We start from the raw sequence: 16735 nt of genomic DNA on the forward strand, positions 1-16735 counted from the left end.
CCCAGCTATTTTTATTTTATTTTTTTTGTAGAGATGGGGTCCTACTATGTTGCCTGGGCTGGTCTCAAACGATCCTCCCGACTATCAGCCTTCTTGCTGGTAGATCCAGTGTCTATTTTTTTTTTTTTTTTTGTAGAGATGGGGTCCTACTATGTTGCCTGGGCTGGTCTCAAACGATCTTCCTGACTATCAGCCTTCTTGCCGGTAGATCCAGTGGCTATTTCCTGGCCCTTCTTATGTGACTTTTGGCCTCATCTCCCCTTTCTGTCCACTTTCTTCACCTCTCTGCTATCTCACATACCTGCTTCTTTTCCTCTGTCACTCTTCATGCATTGTCCTGGTCATGGGATCTTTCTTTCTTTTTTTTCTTTTTTGAGATGGAGTCTCGCTCTTGTCACCCAGGCTGGAGGCTGGAGTGCAATGGCATGATCTCTGCTCACTGCAACCTCCGCTTCCTGGGTTCCAAGCAATTCTTCCTCCCTAAGCTTCCTGAGTAGCTGAGATTACAGGCATGCCCCCACGCCCAGCTAATTTTGGTGTTCTTAGTAGATATGGGGTTTCGCCATGTTGGCCAAGCTGGTCTTGAACTCCTGACCTCAGGTGATACTCCTGCCTCTCCTGACCTCAGGTGATACTCCTGCCTCGGCCTCCCAAAGTGCTGGGATTATAGGCGTGAGCCACTGCGCCCGGCCTGGAGGCCGAGGGATCTTTCTTTTTTTTTTTTTTTGAGACAGAGTCTCGCTCTGTCGCCCAGGCGGGAGTGCAGTGGTGCAATCTCAGCTCACTGCAAACTCCACCTCCCAGGTTCACGCCATTCTCCTGCCTCAGCCTCCCGAGTAGCTAGGACTACAGTTGTCCACCACCACACCCGGCTAATTTTTTGTATTTTTAGTAGAGACGGGGTTTCACCGTGTTAGCCAGGATGGTCTCGAACTCCTGACCTCATGATCCGCCCACCTCGGCCTCCCAAAGTGCTGGGATTATAGGCATGAGTCACCGTGCCCGGTAAGGCCAAGGGATCTTTCTAAAGCCAAATCTGACCCTGTCCCTCCCTCTGCCTAGAACCTGCAATGGCTCCCCAATGTCCCTGGTAGAGTCTGAGCACCTCCAAATTTTGCACCCACAATCCTGCATGACCTAATCATGCCCACTGCTCCTAACTTCTCTTACTTAGCTCAGATCTCAGACAGATCCAAGTTCAAATTCCGGCTTTGCAACTTCCTAGCTGGGTGACTATGAGCAAGAAATTTTGCCTCCTTGAACCCTAAGTTCTTCCTCCATAAAATAAGGACAGTAATTCCTACTTCTCAGCCATGTCTTCAGCATTCAGTACACTAACACTCAGAAGGCCACATGCAATGGCTCATGCCTATAATACCAAGGCTTTGGGAGACTGAGGTGGGAGGACTGCTGGAGCTCAGGAGTTCAAGACAAGCCTGGGAAACATAGCAAGACCCTGTCTCTACAAAAAATTTTAAAAAATTAGCCAGGCATGGCGGTGTGTGCCTGTACTCCCAGGTATTCGGTAAGCTGAGGCAGGAGGCCTGCTGGAGTCTAGGAGTTGAGGCTGCAGTGAGCTGTGATGGTGCCACTGCACTCCAGCCTGGGCAACAAGAGCAAGACTCTGTCAAAAAGGAAAAAAAAAAGAAAGAAGAGAGAAAGGAAAGGAAAGGAGAGGAGAGGAGAGAAAGGAAGAGAAAGGAAGAGAAAAGAAGAGGAAGGCAGGAAGGCAGACAGGCAGAAAGAAAAGAAAAGACAAGAGAAAGGAAAAAAGAGGCCGGGCGCGGTGGCTCAAGCCTGTAATCCCAGCACTTTGGGAGGCCGAGACGGGCGGATCACGAGGTCAGGAGATCGAGACCATCCTGGCTAACACAGTGAAACCCTGTCTCTACTAAAAAATACAAAAAAGTAGCCGGGCGCGGTGGCGGGTGCCTGTAGTCCCAGCTACTCGGGAGGCTGAGGCAGGAGAATGGCGTAAACCCGGGAGGCGGAGCTTTCAGTGAGCTGAGATCCTGCCACTGCACTCCAGCCTGGGCGACAGAGCGAGACTCTGTCTCAAAAAAAAAAAAAAAAAAAAAAGAAAAAAGAAAGAAAAGAAAGCAAGCTAAAAGTACCAGAAGCCCCATCTTCTTTCCCCTTCTAGGCCTTTACACAGGCTGTTCCCTCAGCCTGCAACAGTATTCCCTACCTGCTCACTAAGTTCTCTCCTCATCCCTCAGGTCCCAATGTTCCCTCTCCAGTGAGCCCTCCCTGACCCCTTGGGCTGCATCAGGTGCCTCCTGGATTGGATTTGCCCTCTAGGCTTCCCCAAGCACAATCTGAGCATACTCTGCTCACTCTCTCCCTCACCAGAGCCCTAGACCCTCAGCCTGTGCTGCCCCCATCACAATCCATCACTCTGCCCTGAGCTTCCCCTCTCAGCCATCATCAGTCTGAACTGTCACTGTCTGGGGACTCGTGTCTCCTCCACTAGACTGTGCGCTCCATGAGGGCAGAAACTGGGGCTGATTCAGTCACCCCTGTGCCCCTAGCATCGCCCACCTCAAAGTCAGGCTTAGAGGAGACTTTGGCCCATAGAGGTCATAGGAATCCCCACCCAGGAAGACAGCTGGGGCGTCACTCACGGAACATGGCGTCCAGCCTGACCAAGCAGCTGATGAAGTTGTCAAAATCCATGTTCCCACTTTCATCTGAGTAGCGTCGGATGATCATGTTATAGAGATGCTCATTCAGGTGGAACCCTGAGATGGATTTAGTCCTTCAGGTGTGGGGGCCACATGGCCCAACCCACTCCCATGCCCAGGAGTCAGGCCCAGACCAGCTGAGTAAAGGTTTTCTCACCCATCCCACTCCCAGCCCCACCATGTCCCTGCCAGTCATACCTGCCGCCTCAAAGGCCCCTGGGAGTTCGCTACTGCAAATGGTCCCTGATCGGTCAGTGTCAAACTGTTTGTATATGGCCTGTGGGGACAGAGAGATTGGGTCCAAGTGAGCATTGTGGAGCATGGTATCTCCGTGGCTTGGGGGTCTGGGTGCCAGGTATTTCAGAGGTTGCTACACACCTGCCACCTTTTGATGTTGTTCCACAAGTACTTGAATTCCTCAAAGCCCAGCTTGCCTGTGGTGTCGCTCTGGTGGGAGGGTGTTAAGAAGAGTGACAGCTACACCCAGATGCACGCATCACATGCACTGTGGACACGATGGTGATACAGCAAGCAGGGGAGCCAGAGCTGAAACTCCGGCTCCCGCTTGGTCCTAGTCATATCACCTGGTGTGCAGTTTTATTTTTCATTTTATCCATACATATCGTCACTTATATTTCTAAATAAGGATTCTTTTTAAACATAACTAGGCCGGGCGCGGTGGCTCATGCCTGTAATCCCAGCACTTTGGGAAGCCAAGGTGGGTGGATCACAAGGTCAGGAGATTGAGACCATCCTGGCTAACACAGTGAAACCCGTCTCTACTAAAAATACAAAAAATTAGCCTGGCGAGGTGGCGGGCACCTGTAGTCCCAGCTACTCGGGAGGCTGAGGCAGGAGAATGGCATGAGCTCAGAAGGCAGAGCTTGCAGTGAGCTGAGATCACACCACTGCACTCCAACCTGGGTGACAGAAGGAACATAACCATGAGGAATTATATTCAACTACTCTAAAGTACACATTCCTTGCCTGAAGAGTTGTTAATTGCTCATTCAGAAAATTCTCGATAGGCCAGGCGCGGTGGCTCCCGCCTGTAATCCCAGCACTTTGGGAGGCTGAAGCAGGTGGTTCACTTGAGGTCAGGAGTTCAAGACCAGCCTGGCCAACATGATGAAATCCCGTCTCTACTAAAAATACAAAAATTGGCCAGGCGTAGTGGCACACACCTGTAATCCCAGCTATTTGGGAGGCTGAGGGAGGAGAATTGCTCAAACGTAGGAGGCGGAGCTTGCAGTGAGCTGAGATGGTACCACTGCACTTCAGCCTGGGAAACAGAGGAAGACTCTGTCTCAAAAAAAAAAGAAAAGAAAAGAAAAAAAGAAAAGAAAATTATGGACAGTAACTCAATTTCATAAATGTTAGGACATGTGAAAAACAAGTGTGTGGCCAGGCATGGTGGCTCATGCCTGTAATCCCAGCACTTTGGGAAGCCAAGGCAGGTGGATTGTTGAGCTCAGGAACATCACTTTCTCACTAAATCTTCGGGACACCAGTTCTACCAGGACTATTTCCAGAGAAAGAAACATATTCAAAGCTGAAAACTCTACCCAATATCATAGTTAAGAGCTAATGTGTACAGACCACATACTATGCGTTATGCACAATGCTAAAACTTTTGCATGCAGCTCCAATTCAGTATCACCATTATCACTCACCCATTTTACAGACAGAGAAACTGAGGCACAGAGAGGTTCAATAACCTGGTTAAGAGGTACAGTTGGGATTGCTTCGCTCTATGCAATATGTCTGTGATTACATGACATATATATATGTGTGTGTCTGTACTGCCCTATGTGTTAAATGTGCATAAGGGCAGGCGCAGTGTCTCAAGCCTGTAATCCCAACACTTTGGGAGGCCAAGGCGGGAGGATTGCTTGAGGTCAGGAGTTTGAGACTTGCGAGGTCAATATAGTGAAAGTTTGTCTCCTTATAAACTATTTTTTAAAACAAAAATAAATGAAAATATGCATGCATCAAAGGCCAACTGATGGCTGGCCCATATACAGATATATGTGTGTTCCTGAGCACATACACTTTCACGCATGTGGGTGTGCTCTTAGGTGTGTGTGTGTGTACATGTGCATGTGGCTGTTATAAATTTAGGTTCCCAAGCCCAAAAGACCTGAGTCCACAGACTGGAGTGACGAAACCTCTGCTCACTGCAACCTCCACCTCCCGGGTTTAAGCTATTCTCCTGCCTCAGCCTCCCAAGTAGCTGAGACTATAGCTGCACACCACCACGCCCGGCTAATTTTTGTATTTTTTAATAGAGATGGGGTTTCACCATGTTGGCCAGGCTGGTCTCGAACTCCTGACCTCAGGTGATCTGCCCACCTCGGCCTCCCAAAGTGTTGGGATTACAGGCATGAGCCACCACGCCTGACCTTTATCTATAACTTGAGACAAATGACTGCTTCTTTCAGGAAACTGAGCATCAGTTTCCTCATCTGTAAAATGGAGTATAATAATTGTGCCTGTCCAACAGGGTGGTTGTGAAGGTTCGGTCACTTTATATAATTAAAGTGCCAGCTGTAACAGCTGGCATTGTTATGATTTACTGCCACATGTCTGTAGGTGAGTGTGCCCTGATGAATGCATTTCCACATCTGTGGATATGAAGGCTACACATTGGCTTTCCAAACATACTCTCAAAAAACTCCCTGTGCACCCAGGGCCTCTCCCACACTGCTCCCAAGGATACATCCATCACGGCCACCATGCTGCGACATGTGTCAATGCCAAAACCATCAGTCTTCAGATCAGGGTCTGTGGGCAACAGGTTGAAAGTCAGAGGCCAGAGGTCAAAGCCACTCAGGCCCCTCTGCCTCTAAACCTACCCTATTCCTTGAGCCCGGTCACTTACGTCGTGTCACAACCTTATTGAGAATGTTCATGAGTTCTGTGGCGCTGACCTCCATGTCCTGCAGGCGGAAGTTAGGGGCAGGTCAGGCGTGACTGAAGGGTCTGAGAATGTCATGGAGAATGGGAACACTGGGATTGTCACGGTCAAGGGTGTGTGCGCAAGGGCAGCCACAAGGGAAGGGATGGAAGGGTTAGGACGGGGTCAGGGAACCCCAGGTTACTTACATCTCCAGCCAGCTGGGCAAAGAGTCTCCGGAACTGCCGGACCTCCTCACTCTCGTTGGCCTCAATGTTGGAGTAATGTGTGCGTGGGGGCTGCAGAGGGAGGAGAGCTCAGAGCAGGGGGAGGGGAACCCGGCCAGGACGGCTCCCCACACCAAGGCACCCTGGGTGGGAAAGTCAGAGTGGGCTGCGCAGCTTGATGAGAAAAAGAATGAGAGGTGGTAGTGAATGGGTGCGCGTATGTGGGGCATGGCTAAGACCCATGGCGAAGCTGCGGACATGGCACGGGAGGAACTGGCAGAGGAATTTCACAAGAAGGGGAGGAAGGTGGGACTTCTCTACAGGAACAGGAATGGGACCTCGAAGAGGCCTTGGCAGGAGAAGTGGGTCTGGTTGCAGAGTGGGCTTACCGGGGGCTCCGGGTTGTATTGCGCAGCCGCCTCGCTGCGAAGAGATAAGGGGGAGGGGTTAGTGTCGGGGGCGGGGCCTCCAACGGGCAGCACTACAGAACCATCAGCCCCAACGCTCCAGACACAGCCGCTATCTTCCTTACTTGGTTGCTGTGCCCTTCATCTGTTCTTGTCCTCATCTGTCCCAATCCACACGGCCCTGGTCGTGCCCCTCTTCTCCCTTCCTCAGGCCAACCCCACCCTTCAGGAAACCCAGAGATCCGTCCCCTGGGAGGCTCCACTCCTGCCAGGCACACCTACCCAGTGGCAGATTCCAGTCATTTCGGCCACCCTCAACCTAAAAATCCCACACAGAATCAAAAACCCCCGCCCCTTGGAGGGCTCACTTCATAGAGGCTCTGCCCCAGCTTCCCAAGGTCTTATCCTCCTTAGGTGCCATCTGCCCAAGACTCTACTCCATGGCCCCCTTCCTAAACACCTGTCTTCCCAACATCCTACCCCAGCCATTGGTCCCCGTCCCTTCAAGGGATCACTGCTCAGTGGCCATGACTAATTAGGCCAACCTGCCCTACCCCTACCAGGGCATTTTTCTCCATTAATCCAGCCAGTTCCCAGCAAGCCCAGCCCATTCTGGGCCATTTCCTCTATCCCATTAGGTCTTGCTTTCTCCTGGGCTCACCTCCTCATTAACCCACCTAAAACCTCTGACCACACTCATAAGTCAAGCCCCGACCGTAAAATGTCACTCAGACGCATTGGCTCCGCCCCTTTAACGTTCATCTCCAGGTTAGCCAATGCAGGCCAGGCCCAGACCCATAAGCCCCACCCTCCAAAACTCCACATCGGTCCCCTCAGGACCACATTGTCCTGGTCCCACACAATCAGACTACTCCCATATCAAGCCCCGCTCCCAAGGACTGATATCCGCCTCATTGGGGTCCACCCCCTTATAACAGGGCTCTCAAACTAGGCCACCCCGGCCTAATTCAGGTACCCAGGTTAGCCTCTAGGTTAATCCTATTATTGTTAGACCACGCCCCTCCCGGACCACGCCCCCCTGAGGCACCTCCCATTCACATTTCCAGGCCCCGCCCCTCCGATAGTCGCCGCCTTACCTGATGGCGCTGATGACTCCGCCTAGGATGCGCATGGCAGTTCCACCGCCACCGCCGCCTCCGCCGCCGCCTCCACCACCGCCGCCGCCGCCCCCGGCCCCGCTGATCAGGCCTCCAAGCACATTCCCCAGGCCCCCACCTAGGCCCCCGCCTCCCCCGCCTCCGCCGCCGCCCTTCAAGAACGAGTTAACCAGGAACATGGCTGCGACTCACTGCTGGGGGGAAAAAAGGGGACCAGTGGGTGCTTCGCCCCTGAGCCCACACCCTCCCCTCAAACACGCATTTCCGGCAGCTGGACATGGGAGGAGGGATCTGAGGCCTCCGGATGGGGGTCTGAGTTTGCGAGGGCGGGTTGTCCTCGCAAGGTTTGCAACCTCCTCGGGTCTAAAAGGCACCCATGGGCTTGAGGGAGCCTGGACTGGGTGCACGCGTTAACGGGAGGGTGTAGGTCTGGTGGGGGTTCTCTTGATGGGGACCCCAAGTTGGCGTAAGGCGTGCCCGACGTGTCTGGGCGCTAGAATGTGAGATCCAGAACCCAGACTGAATGTAAAGGTCCTTGGCGGGTCATGGGCGCGGAGCAAACATCCACCGCCTAAAGGGCCCCAGGGCGGGGTTTAGGAAATCCTAAATATGGGCTGGAGAATTCAGGTATTCCCAGCGGCAGGATTCCAGTGTCACCTCTGGCTTTGTGGGCTCGGGTCTAAGATCGTGGCTGTGAGCCCTGGGTTCCCGGATAATGGGGTCCCTCGCTGGAACTGGGGGCACAGATCTACGATCGTGGTTCAAGACACCCCAAGGAAGAATTCACAGGGTATCTCTGAAACCTATAGGCCTGTATTTTGGATCATGAGACAGAGGGTGGAGAAGTACGGGACGTCCCCGGGACGGCATGAAAGGGGGTCGAACAGGTCTGAGGGTTCGAATCTGAGACCATGGATCTGGGGGGCTCCTGAGGCCGAGACTTCACGGTTCGCCAGGTCTGGGGGCCGCCAAAGCCGGAATTGCGGGGTGCGGAGGGGGTACGGGCTGGGCGCTTACCACCTCACGCGTCCGGAGGTCTGGGAGTCCGTTCCGCTGCCGCTCCCGGGCCTCCCGCAGCGTCCGGCTCCGGAGGGCGGGGCCGGTGACTCAGGCCGCAACTCTCGGGTCTGACACTGCACCGCGGCCCGGCTGTCTCCCGCGCGGTCCTAGAGCCGAAGCGGACATTGCGCATGCGCACTCCACACCGCCCTGCTAGCGGGACCCGGATTTGGGCCCCGCCCTACACGTTTCCAGCGCCGGAGGTCTTGGAACATTGCGCATGCGCACCCCACACCGCCCTGACTCGGTAGGCTGGGGTCTTCCCGACACCCCTCAGGTCTGGGTGCAGGCGCCGGGTGATGAGAACTTGGAGGAGACCCACACCCCCCCAGTGTCGTAGTGTGACAGCCCCTAGGGCCTGCCAATATCCTTCCAGGGTGGCAGTTTTCGGTCCGCTCACTAAGGGACTCCGCACGGGCCCTTTCCAGGTGTTGTCGCGACAAACACCTCCTGGAGGCCTGTGGTATGCTTTGGCTCACACCCAGGAGGACAATCGCCCGTGTCTGTGGCGAGGACTGAGGCTGGAGTGCCTTTCCCAGTGCCTGCAGCAGCCCGGATGGCAGTCAAACCGCAGGCAGCGCAGGCTCCGCCTCACAGGCGAACCTTACCACGTCCCGCCCTAGTCAGGGGCCACCTGAATCATTCCTTCCTGGACTGGCCCAGAGGGTGTCCTCAGTATGCTAGTGTCTAAAGAAGGCCCCAGACACAGGAAGATTCCTTTGGCGGCGGCCAGGTTTCTTTATTTACTTAAAAAATATTGTTGTTTTTACGTAATAGAGACGGAGGTCTAGCTATGTTGCCCAGGCTGCTCTTGAACTCCGGGCCTCAAGCCATCTCTGCCCTCAAGCCATCCTCCTGCCTCAGCTTCCCAAAGTACTGGGAGGTACTGAGAATACAGGTATGGGCTACCGGCCTTTTTTTGATTTAATTTAATTTTTAACAATACTGTTTTTACATAGCCTGGTTTCTTTCTTTCTTTCTTTTTTTTTTGAGACAGCATCTTGCTCTGTTGCCCACGCTGGAGTGCAATGGCGCCATCTTGGCTCACTGCAGTCTCCGCCTCCCAGGTTCAAGCGATTCTCCTGCCTCAGCCTCCCGAGTAGCTGGGATTACAGGCGTGCACCACCACGTCCAGCTAGTTTTTGTATTTTTGGTAGAGACAGGGTTTCGCCATGTTGACCAGGCTAGTCTCAAACTCCTGATCTTAGGTGATCCACCCGCCTCGGCCTGCCAAAGTGCTGGGATTACAGGCGTGAGTCACAGGTGTCCAGTACTTTTTCAGGACTCCTCAGGGGCAGCTAAATCTGGCCCCCAGGCAGGCTGCTTGGCTCTTAGTCCCTACCCTGGAGGCTGGCTAGGCTTGAGTTGAATCCTGGCTATGCCCTGTAATAACTGCACAACCCCAAAACAGTGACTTGATATTCCTGAGCAGCAATTTTCTCATCTGTAAAATGGGATCATGGGTTGCTCCATACCACTAGGCCCCCTATCAAAATTAAATGATATCGGCAGAGCGTGGTGGCTCAAGCCTGTAATCCCAGCACTTTGGGAGGCCGAGACGGGTGGATCACGAGGTCAGGAGATCGAGATCATCCTGGCTAACCCAGTGAAACCCCGTCTGTACTAAAAAATACAAAAAACTAGCCGGGCGAGGTGGCGGGCGCCTGTAGTCCCAGCTACTCGGGAGGCTGAGGCAGGAGAATGGCATAAACCCGGAAGGCAGAGCTTGCAGTGAGCTGAGATCAGGCCACTGCACTCCAGCCTGGGCGACAGAGCGAGACTCTGTCTCAAAAAAATAAATAAATAAAATTAAAAAAAATTAAGTGATATCTGCAGGAATACTGATTATTAAAAAAAACTTAAAGCAGTGGCTGGGTGTGATAGTTCATGCCTGTATTCCCTGCACTTTGGGAGGCTGAGGCAGAAGGATCTCTTGAGCCCAGGAGTTCGACTCCAGCCTGGGCAATATAGTGAGAACTTGTCTCTACAAATAATAATAATATAGAAATTAGCTGAGTGTGGTGGCATGCGCCTAGTCCCAGCTACTCTGGAGACAGGTGGGAGGATCACCAGAGCCCAGGAGGCAGAGGTTACAGTGAGCCGAGATCATGCCACTGCACTACAATCTGGGTGACAGAGCGAGACGCTGTCTCAAATAAATAAATAGCCGGGCACAGTGGCTCACGCCTGAAATCCCAGAATTTTGGGATGCCAAGTTGGGCAGATCACCTGATTGGTCAGGAGTTCAAGACCAATCTGACTAACATGGAGAAACCCTGTCTCTACTAAAAAATACAAAATTAGCCGGACATGGTGGCACATGCCCGTAATCCCAGTTACTCAGGAGGCTGAGGCAGGAGAATCGCTTGAACCCAGTAGGCAGAGGTTTCAGTGAACCAAGATTGCACCATTGCACTCCAGTCTGGGCAATAAGAGTGAAACTCCATCTCAAATAAATAAATAAATAAATAAATAAATAGGTGATAAATGCTTTGTAAATGCCAGCTATTAGCTCTATGTCTGTGCCCATGCTGCTCCCTCAGCCTGGAGGCCACCTGTATTCCTCAGCTGGTGGACTCTTAGTCATCCTTAAATAATACAAAAACAGGCCGGGTGTGGTGGCTCACGCCTGTAATCCTAGCACTTTGGGAGGCCGAGGCGGGCAGATCACCTGAGGTCAGGAGTTTGAGATCACCCTGGCTAACATGGTGAAATCCCCTGTTTCTACTAAAAATATAAAAAAATTAGCTGGGCGTGGTGGCATGTGCCTGTTATCCCAGCTACTGGGGAGGCTGAGGCAGGAGAACCGCTTGAATCCAGGAGGCAGAGGTTGTAGTGAGTCAAGATCGCGCCATTGCACTCTAGCTTGGGCAACAAGAGCAAAACTGTCTCAAAAAAATAAAAAATAAAAAAACAGATAAGTGTCAAGCACTCCTCCAAGTGCTTGACGTCCATCAGCTCCCTCATTCTCCTAACAGCCCTGTGACATAGATGCTATTTATTATCCCCATTTTACAGAGAAGTAAACCCACTCTGAGGTTAAACCCAGGCAGCCACGCTCCCTAGCCTGTATCCTTAACCACTACCCTTATGTGTTAATAATATAATTAATATAATAGCTCAAATAACAAGATCACAACAGACAAAACTAGTTGCAGCTGATGTTTCCTGAGGCCTTGCTGGGGCCAGGCCAAGGTAACTGCTACACAAGCCTTGTCTGCAAGGCAGGAGAGAGAACGGAGATTCTGAAAGGCAGGGTCACGGAGGGTGGCAGAACCAGATCTGATCCCGGGCTTGGGTGATGACAAATCTTTTGGTGGTGACTAATCCAGATTCCCTTCTCACCACACCCCTCCCTGCCACACTGCTGCAGCTCTCTGCCCTCTCCCGAGGCTCACTTGCTGCCAGCCCTCATGCCCCTGGCCAGGAACTCTCCTGCCACCTTTTTTTTTTCTGGCCTGGTTGTGTAGCTGCTCAGGCTGCAGGTGTCACCTCAGGAGTCATCTCTTCCAGAAAGCCCTCCCTGTCTCCACCCAGCCTGAGACTAGGTGGAGCTTCCAGTTATATGCTTTCAAAAGGACCTGTACTTTCTCATGGCACTCACTGCCGGTCGTAACCATATTGTCATCTAGTTCTGGCCCCCAACCCCTTATTCCTGGCCAACCCCAGGTGTTACGTCTCCATCCTCCTCTCTGTACCACTCATGCCATGGGGTGCCTCCCCTCTATGCACAGCTTAAATCCCATCTCTAGGCTATCAACGCCCAGTTTTTTGTTTTGTTTTGTTTTGTTTTTGAGATGGAATCTTGCTCTGTCACCCAGGCTGGAGTGCAGTGGAGCGATCTCGGCTCACTGCAAGCTCTGCCTCCTGGGTTCATGCCATTCTCCTGCCTCAGCCTCCGGAGTAGCTGGGACTACAGGCACCCGCCACCATGCTGGCTAATTTTTTGTATTTTTAGTAGAGACGGGGTTTCACCATGTTGGCCAGGATGGTCTCGATCGCTTGACCTCGTGATCCACCCGCCTCGGCCTCCCAGAGTGCTGGGATTACAGACATGAGCCAATGCGTCTGGCCCTTAGAGGCATTTTAAGCTTTACATATCCTAAACTGAGCTTCTGACCTTCCTCCAGAACCTGCTCCCTCACCACCTTCCCCACCTAGATTAGTGGCAGCTCTGTCCTTGCAGTGACTTGAGGCCAAACACTCCGGGGTGGTCCTTCACCTCTCTCCTTCACACCAACTCCAGCCTGTCAGCAGATATTATTGGCTCCACCTACAGAAACTAAACTCTTCCCCTCCACGGTCCCCACCCTGGCGCAGCCTCCACCTGGACACCCCACAGCCTTCTCCCTGGTCTCCCAGCTCCCTTCTGTCTGCTCCCCGCTGTCTGCTCCTCCTGTGGAGCCAGAGGAAGCCTGAGACCACCTGAGTCAGGTCAGGGCCCTGCTGCTCAGAGCCCTGCCCTGGCTGCCCCCCACTCCAGGAAACAGTCAAAAGTTCTCATAACAGGGCCAGGTGTGGTGGCTCATGCCTGGAATCCCAGCACTTTGGGAGACTGAGGCAGGAGGATCGCTTGAACCCAGGAGTTTGAGACCAGCCTGGGCAACATGGCAAGACCCCATCTCTACAAAAAATACCAAAAACTAGCCAGGTGTGGTGGCATGTGCCTGTAGTCCCAGCTACTCAGGAGTCTGAGGTGGGAGGATCACTTGAGCCCAGGCCCAGGAGGTAGAGGCTGCAGTGAGCCTTGATTGCACCACTGCACGACTGCACTCTATACATTGTGCACATGCACCTTAGAACTTAAAGTAAAATAAAAAAAAAAAAAAAAAAAAAAGCGTTCTTATGACAGCCACCAAGTCCCTAGTGATCTGTCCCATCACCTCCCTGCCCTCAGCTCTTACCCTGGAGAAAGTGAGAAGATGCCTGCCTGGCAGGGTCACCTGCATGTTCCCAGCTGAACACAGACAAAACTCAGCATGGAGGCCCTGCAAGCACAGCAACACCCAAACATTCTATCTCAGGGCAGACATAAAGACATGAGGCCGCCACTCCATTACTAACACCTTCTCCAGCCCCAGGTCTGGGGAGCAGATCTTTCAAGTCTACACATCTAGTGATCTCTGGAAGGTCCTGTCTTTTATCACCCGCTCACATACTGTGTACTTTATTTTTTATTTTATTATTATTATTAGTGAGATGGAGTTTCAATTTTGTTGCCCAGGCTGGAGTGCAATGGCATAGTCTTAGCTCACTGCAACCTCCACCTCCTGGGTTCAAGCGATTCTCCTGCCTCAGCCTCCCAAGTAGCTGGGATTACAGGCGCCGCCACCTCGCCTGGCTAGTTTTTTGTATTTTTTAGTAGAGACGGGGTTTCACCGGGTTAGCCAGGATGGTCTCGATCTCTTGACCTCGTGATCCACCCGTCTCGGCCTCCCAAAGTGCTGGGATTACAGGCTTGAGCCACTGCGCTCGGCCCACACTCAGTTAATTTTTGTATTTTTAGTAGAGATGGGGTTTCACCATCTTGGCCAGGCTTATCTTGAACTCCTGACCTCAGGTGATCCACCCGCTTGGCCTCCCAAAGTGCTGGGATTACAGGTGTGAGTCACCGTGCCCGGCTGGGCCGGGATTTCTATATGTCTTGTTCACTGCTATGTACTTACTCATAGGTATGTATCCAGTTCCTAGAACAGTGGTTGGCACATCATAGGTGCCCAGTAAACATTTGTTGAATGAATGAATGAACGAATGAATGAATGAATGAATATGTTTTGTGTGTATTTTCTCACTGGATTTTCAGCACCAGCAGTGGGACAGTAGGGCAAGCATTACTAATGCCCTCCACCATCTCCTAGGCTCTGTTGAACTCAGGCATAGTTATGTGACTTACTTGGCCAATAAAACGTAAGTAGAAGTGTTGGATGTAGAACACTTTAAATGCTCCTTGTAGAAGTATTTCAAAACCAGTGCAACCACTGCACTCCACCCCAGTGGACACAGCAAGACCTTGTGTTTGTGGCCGGCGCAGGGGAAGGCAGTGCAGAATGCTCCATGCTCTGTTTTCTCCTGCCCTAGCCACACCAGGAGCTGAGCAAACCTGGAGGTGCCACATGAAGGAAGAGGGCTGAGCCCTGGCATCGAGGACTTCTGCCCTCGATAGTCACCCAGACCCATAGCTAACTTTGTATGAGCAAAAAATTTTTTTCTTGGCCTGGTGCGGTGGCTCACACCTGTAATTCCAGCACTTTGGGAGGCCAAGGCAGGCAGATCACTAGGTCAGGAAATGGAGATCAGCCTGGCCAATACGGTGAAACCCCATCTCTACTAAAATTACAAAAATTAGCTGGGTGTGGTGGTACATGCCTGTAAGCCCAGCTACTCGGGAGGCTGTGGCACAAGAATCACTTGAACCCAGGAGGCAGAGGTTGCAGTGAGCCAAGATTGCAGCACTGGACTCCAGCCTGGTGACAGCAAGACTCCATGTCAAAAAAAGTGAAACAGGGTCTCACTTCATTACCCAGGCTGGAGTGCAGTGGCACAATTATAGCTCACTGCAACCTCAAACTCCTGGGCTCGAGGGATCCTCCTGCCTCAGCCTCCAGAGTAGCTGGGATTACAGGTACACCACCACACCTGAATAATTTTTTTATTTTTTGTGAGGACCAGATCTCACTATGTTGCCCAGGCTGGTCTTGAACTCCTGGCCTCAAGTGATCCTCCCACCTCAGTGCCCCAAAAGTGCTGGGATTACAGGCATGAGTGACCACGCCCAGCCCGTGATTGCTTTATGGCCATGGCTTGCCAAGGCCTCTCACAACCCTCGGTGAAAGAAATTAACATGAGAGGAAGTGGATGTTCAGAGAGAGTCACTTGCCGGAGGCCACACAGTAGATGGCAGAGCATGGCTGATGCCAAGTTGTTATGCGATGACTAATCCGGGTACCTGTCCGACCTCTGCCTTCCCTTCAGCAGGTCAGCACCGCTCTGTTCCCTCTCCTGTCACCAGGCTTCCTTGTGGCCAGGCTCTTGTACCGGCTGTGACCCTGCAGGATCTCCTCTCCTATTGTTTTTCTTTGGAGTCAATCCCCTGATAAAAATGATTTGCTTGGGCCAGGCGCGGTGGGTGTAATCCCAGCACTTTGGGAGGCCAAGGTGGGTGGATCACTTGAGGTCAGGAGTTTGAGACCAGCCTGGCCAACATGGCAAAACCCCATCTCTACTGAAAATACAGAAAAAAATAACCAGGTGTGGTGGCAGGCACCTGTAATTCCAGCTACTCTGCAGGCTGAGGGAAGAGAATCGCTTGAACACAGGAGGTGGAGGTCGCAGTGAGCCGAACAAAACAAACAGAAAAAAACAAAACAAAAAAATTATTTGCATGGCCAAACTAGTCAAGCCTCTGAATCTCCTGCTAGGCTCATCTGTGTACTTCCTTGTCAAATCCAGTTTTAGCAAAGAACCCTGCTAAGTCAGTTTAGCAAGAACCCTCTCCCATCTTTGACATCTGATCAGGTTCCTCATCCTCCACCAGCCCCCAAGTGATGTCTGATAACCTGGGCGTGTCTTCAGCAAGAATCCTGTTAGGTTGGTTGAGCCAGAATCCCCCCTTACCCCTGACGTTTCGTCTTAGTAACTTTCCATCCACTGCACCCCATCCTGATCCTGGGCTGTAAATTCCCACTTCCCCATGCAGTATTTGGAGTTGAGCCCAACCTGTCTTCCTCACTGCAAGCCCCTGCCACTGTGGCCCCTCTCTCTATCGTAATGGCTCTGAATAAAGCCTTCCTTTCCTGTGCCTTATTTTATTCTATTTATTGATTTGATTTGATTTAATTTAAATTTTTGAGACGGAGTCTCGTTCTGTTGCCTAGGCTAGAGTGCAGTGGCATGATCTCGGCTCACTGCAAACTCTGCCTCTCGGGTTCAAAAGATTCTCATGCCTCAGCCTCCCCAGTGGCTAGGATTACAGGCGTGGGCTACCACGCCCAGCTAATTTTTGTGTTTTTAGTAGAGATGGGGTTTCACTGTTTTGGCCAGGCTGGTCTCGAACTCCTGACCTCAAGTGATCTGCCTGCCTCAACCACCCAAAGTGCTGGGATTACAGGTGGGAGCCACCGTGCCCAGCTCTTCCTGTGCTTTAACAACTGTTGTTGAATAATTTTTTTTTCCTTTTTTTTTTTTTTGAGACAGGATCATGCTCTGTCACCCGGCCAGACTGGATTGCAGTGGCACAATCTCGGTTCACTGCAACCTAAGCCTCCCGGGTTCAAGTGATTCTCCTGCCTCAGCCTCCCGAGTAGCTGGGATTACAGGTGCCTGCCACCACGCCTGGCTAATTTTT

At 52.1% G+C, this 16735-nt stretch overlaps 1 protein-coding gene across 4 annotated transcripts in view; it reads right to left on the reverse strand.

Annotated features, from left to right (window-relative positions):
* The window catches only part of CAPNS1 (calpain, small subunit 1), an 11510-nt gene extending 2929 nt beyond the window's left edge, over positions 1 to 8581 (reverse strand). For 2 of the 4 annotated variants that reach the window (XM_011984812.1, XM_011984809.1), the window contains exons 1-9: positions 8350 to 8581; positions 7312 to 7526; positions 6197 to 6230; positions 5790 to 5879; positions 5566 to 5623; positions 5404 to 5468; positions 3063 to 3131; positions 2883 to 2961; positions 2625 to 2741 (exon numbers count right to left, since the gene is read on the reverse strand). In XM_011984812.1, coding sequence (XP_011840202.1) covers positions 2625 to 2741; positions 2883 to 2961; positions 3063 to 3131; positions 5404 to 5468; positions 5566 to 5623; positions 5790 to 5879; positions 6197 to 6230; positions 7312 to 7511 — 712 coding nt within the window. In that variant the 5' untranslated portion in view covers positions 7512 to 7526; positions 8350 to 8581. Of the gene's footprint in view, positions 1 to 2624; positions 2742 to 2882; positions 2962 to 3062; positions 3132 to 5403; positions 5469 to 5565; positions 5624 to 5789; positions 5880 to 6196; positions 6231 to 7311; positions 7527 to 8242 lie in introns of all 4 variants that reach the window. The other 2 variants (XM_011984810.1, XM_011984811.1) reach the window with 2 other exon arrangements.
* Positions 8582 to 16735: the final 8154 nt, after the last annotated feature.

The sequence above is a fragment of the Mandrillus leucophaeus genome, unplaced genomic scaffold, assembly GCF_000951045.1.
Source record: "Mandrillus leucophaeus isolate KB7577 unplaced genomic scaffold, Mleu.le_1.0 Scaffold274, whole genome shotgun sequence".
Classification (NCBI taxonomy): Eukaryota; Metazoa; Chordata; class Mammalia; order Primates; family Cercopithecidae; genus Mandrillus; species Mandrillus leucophaeus.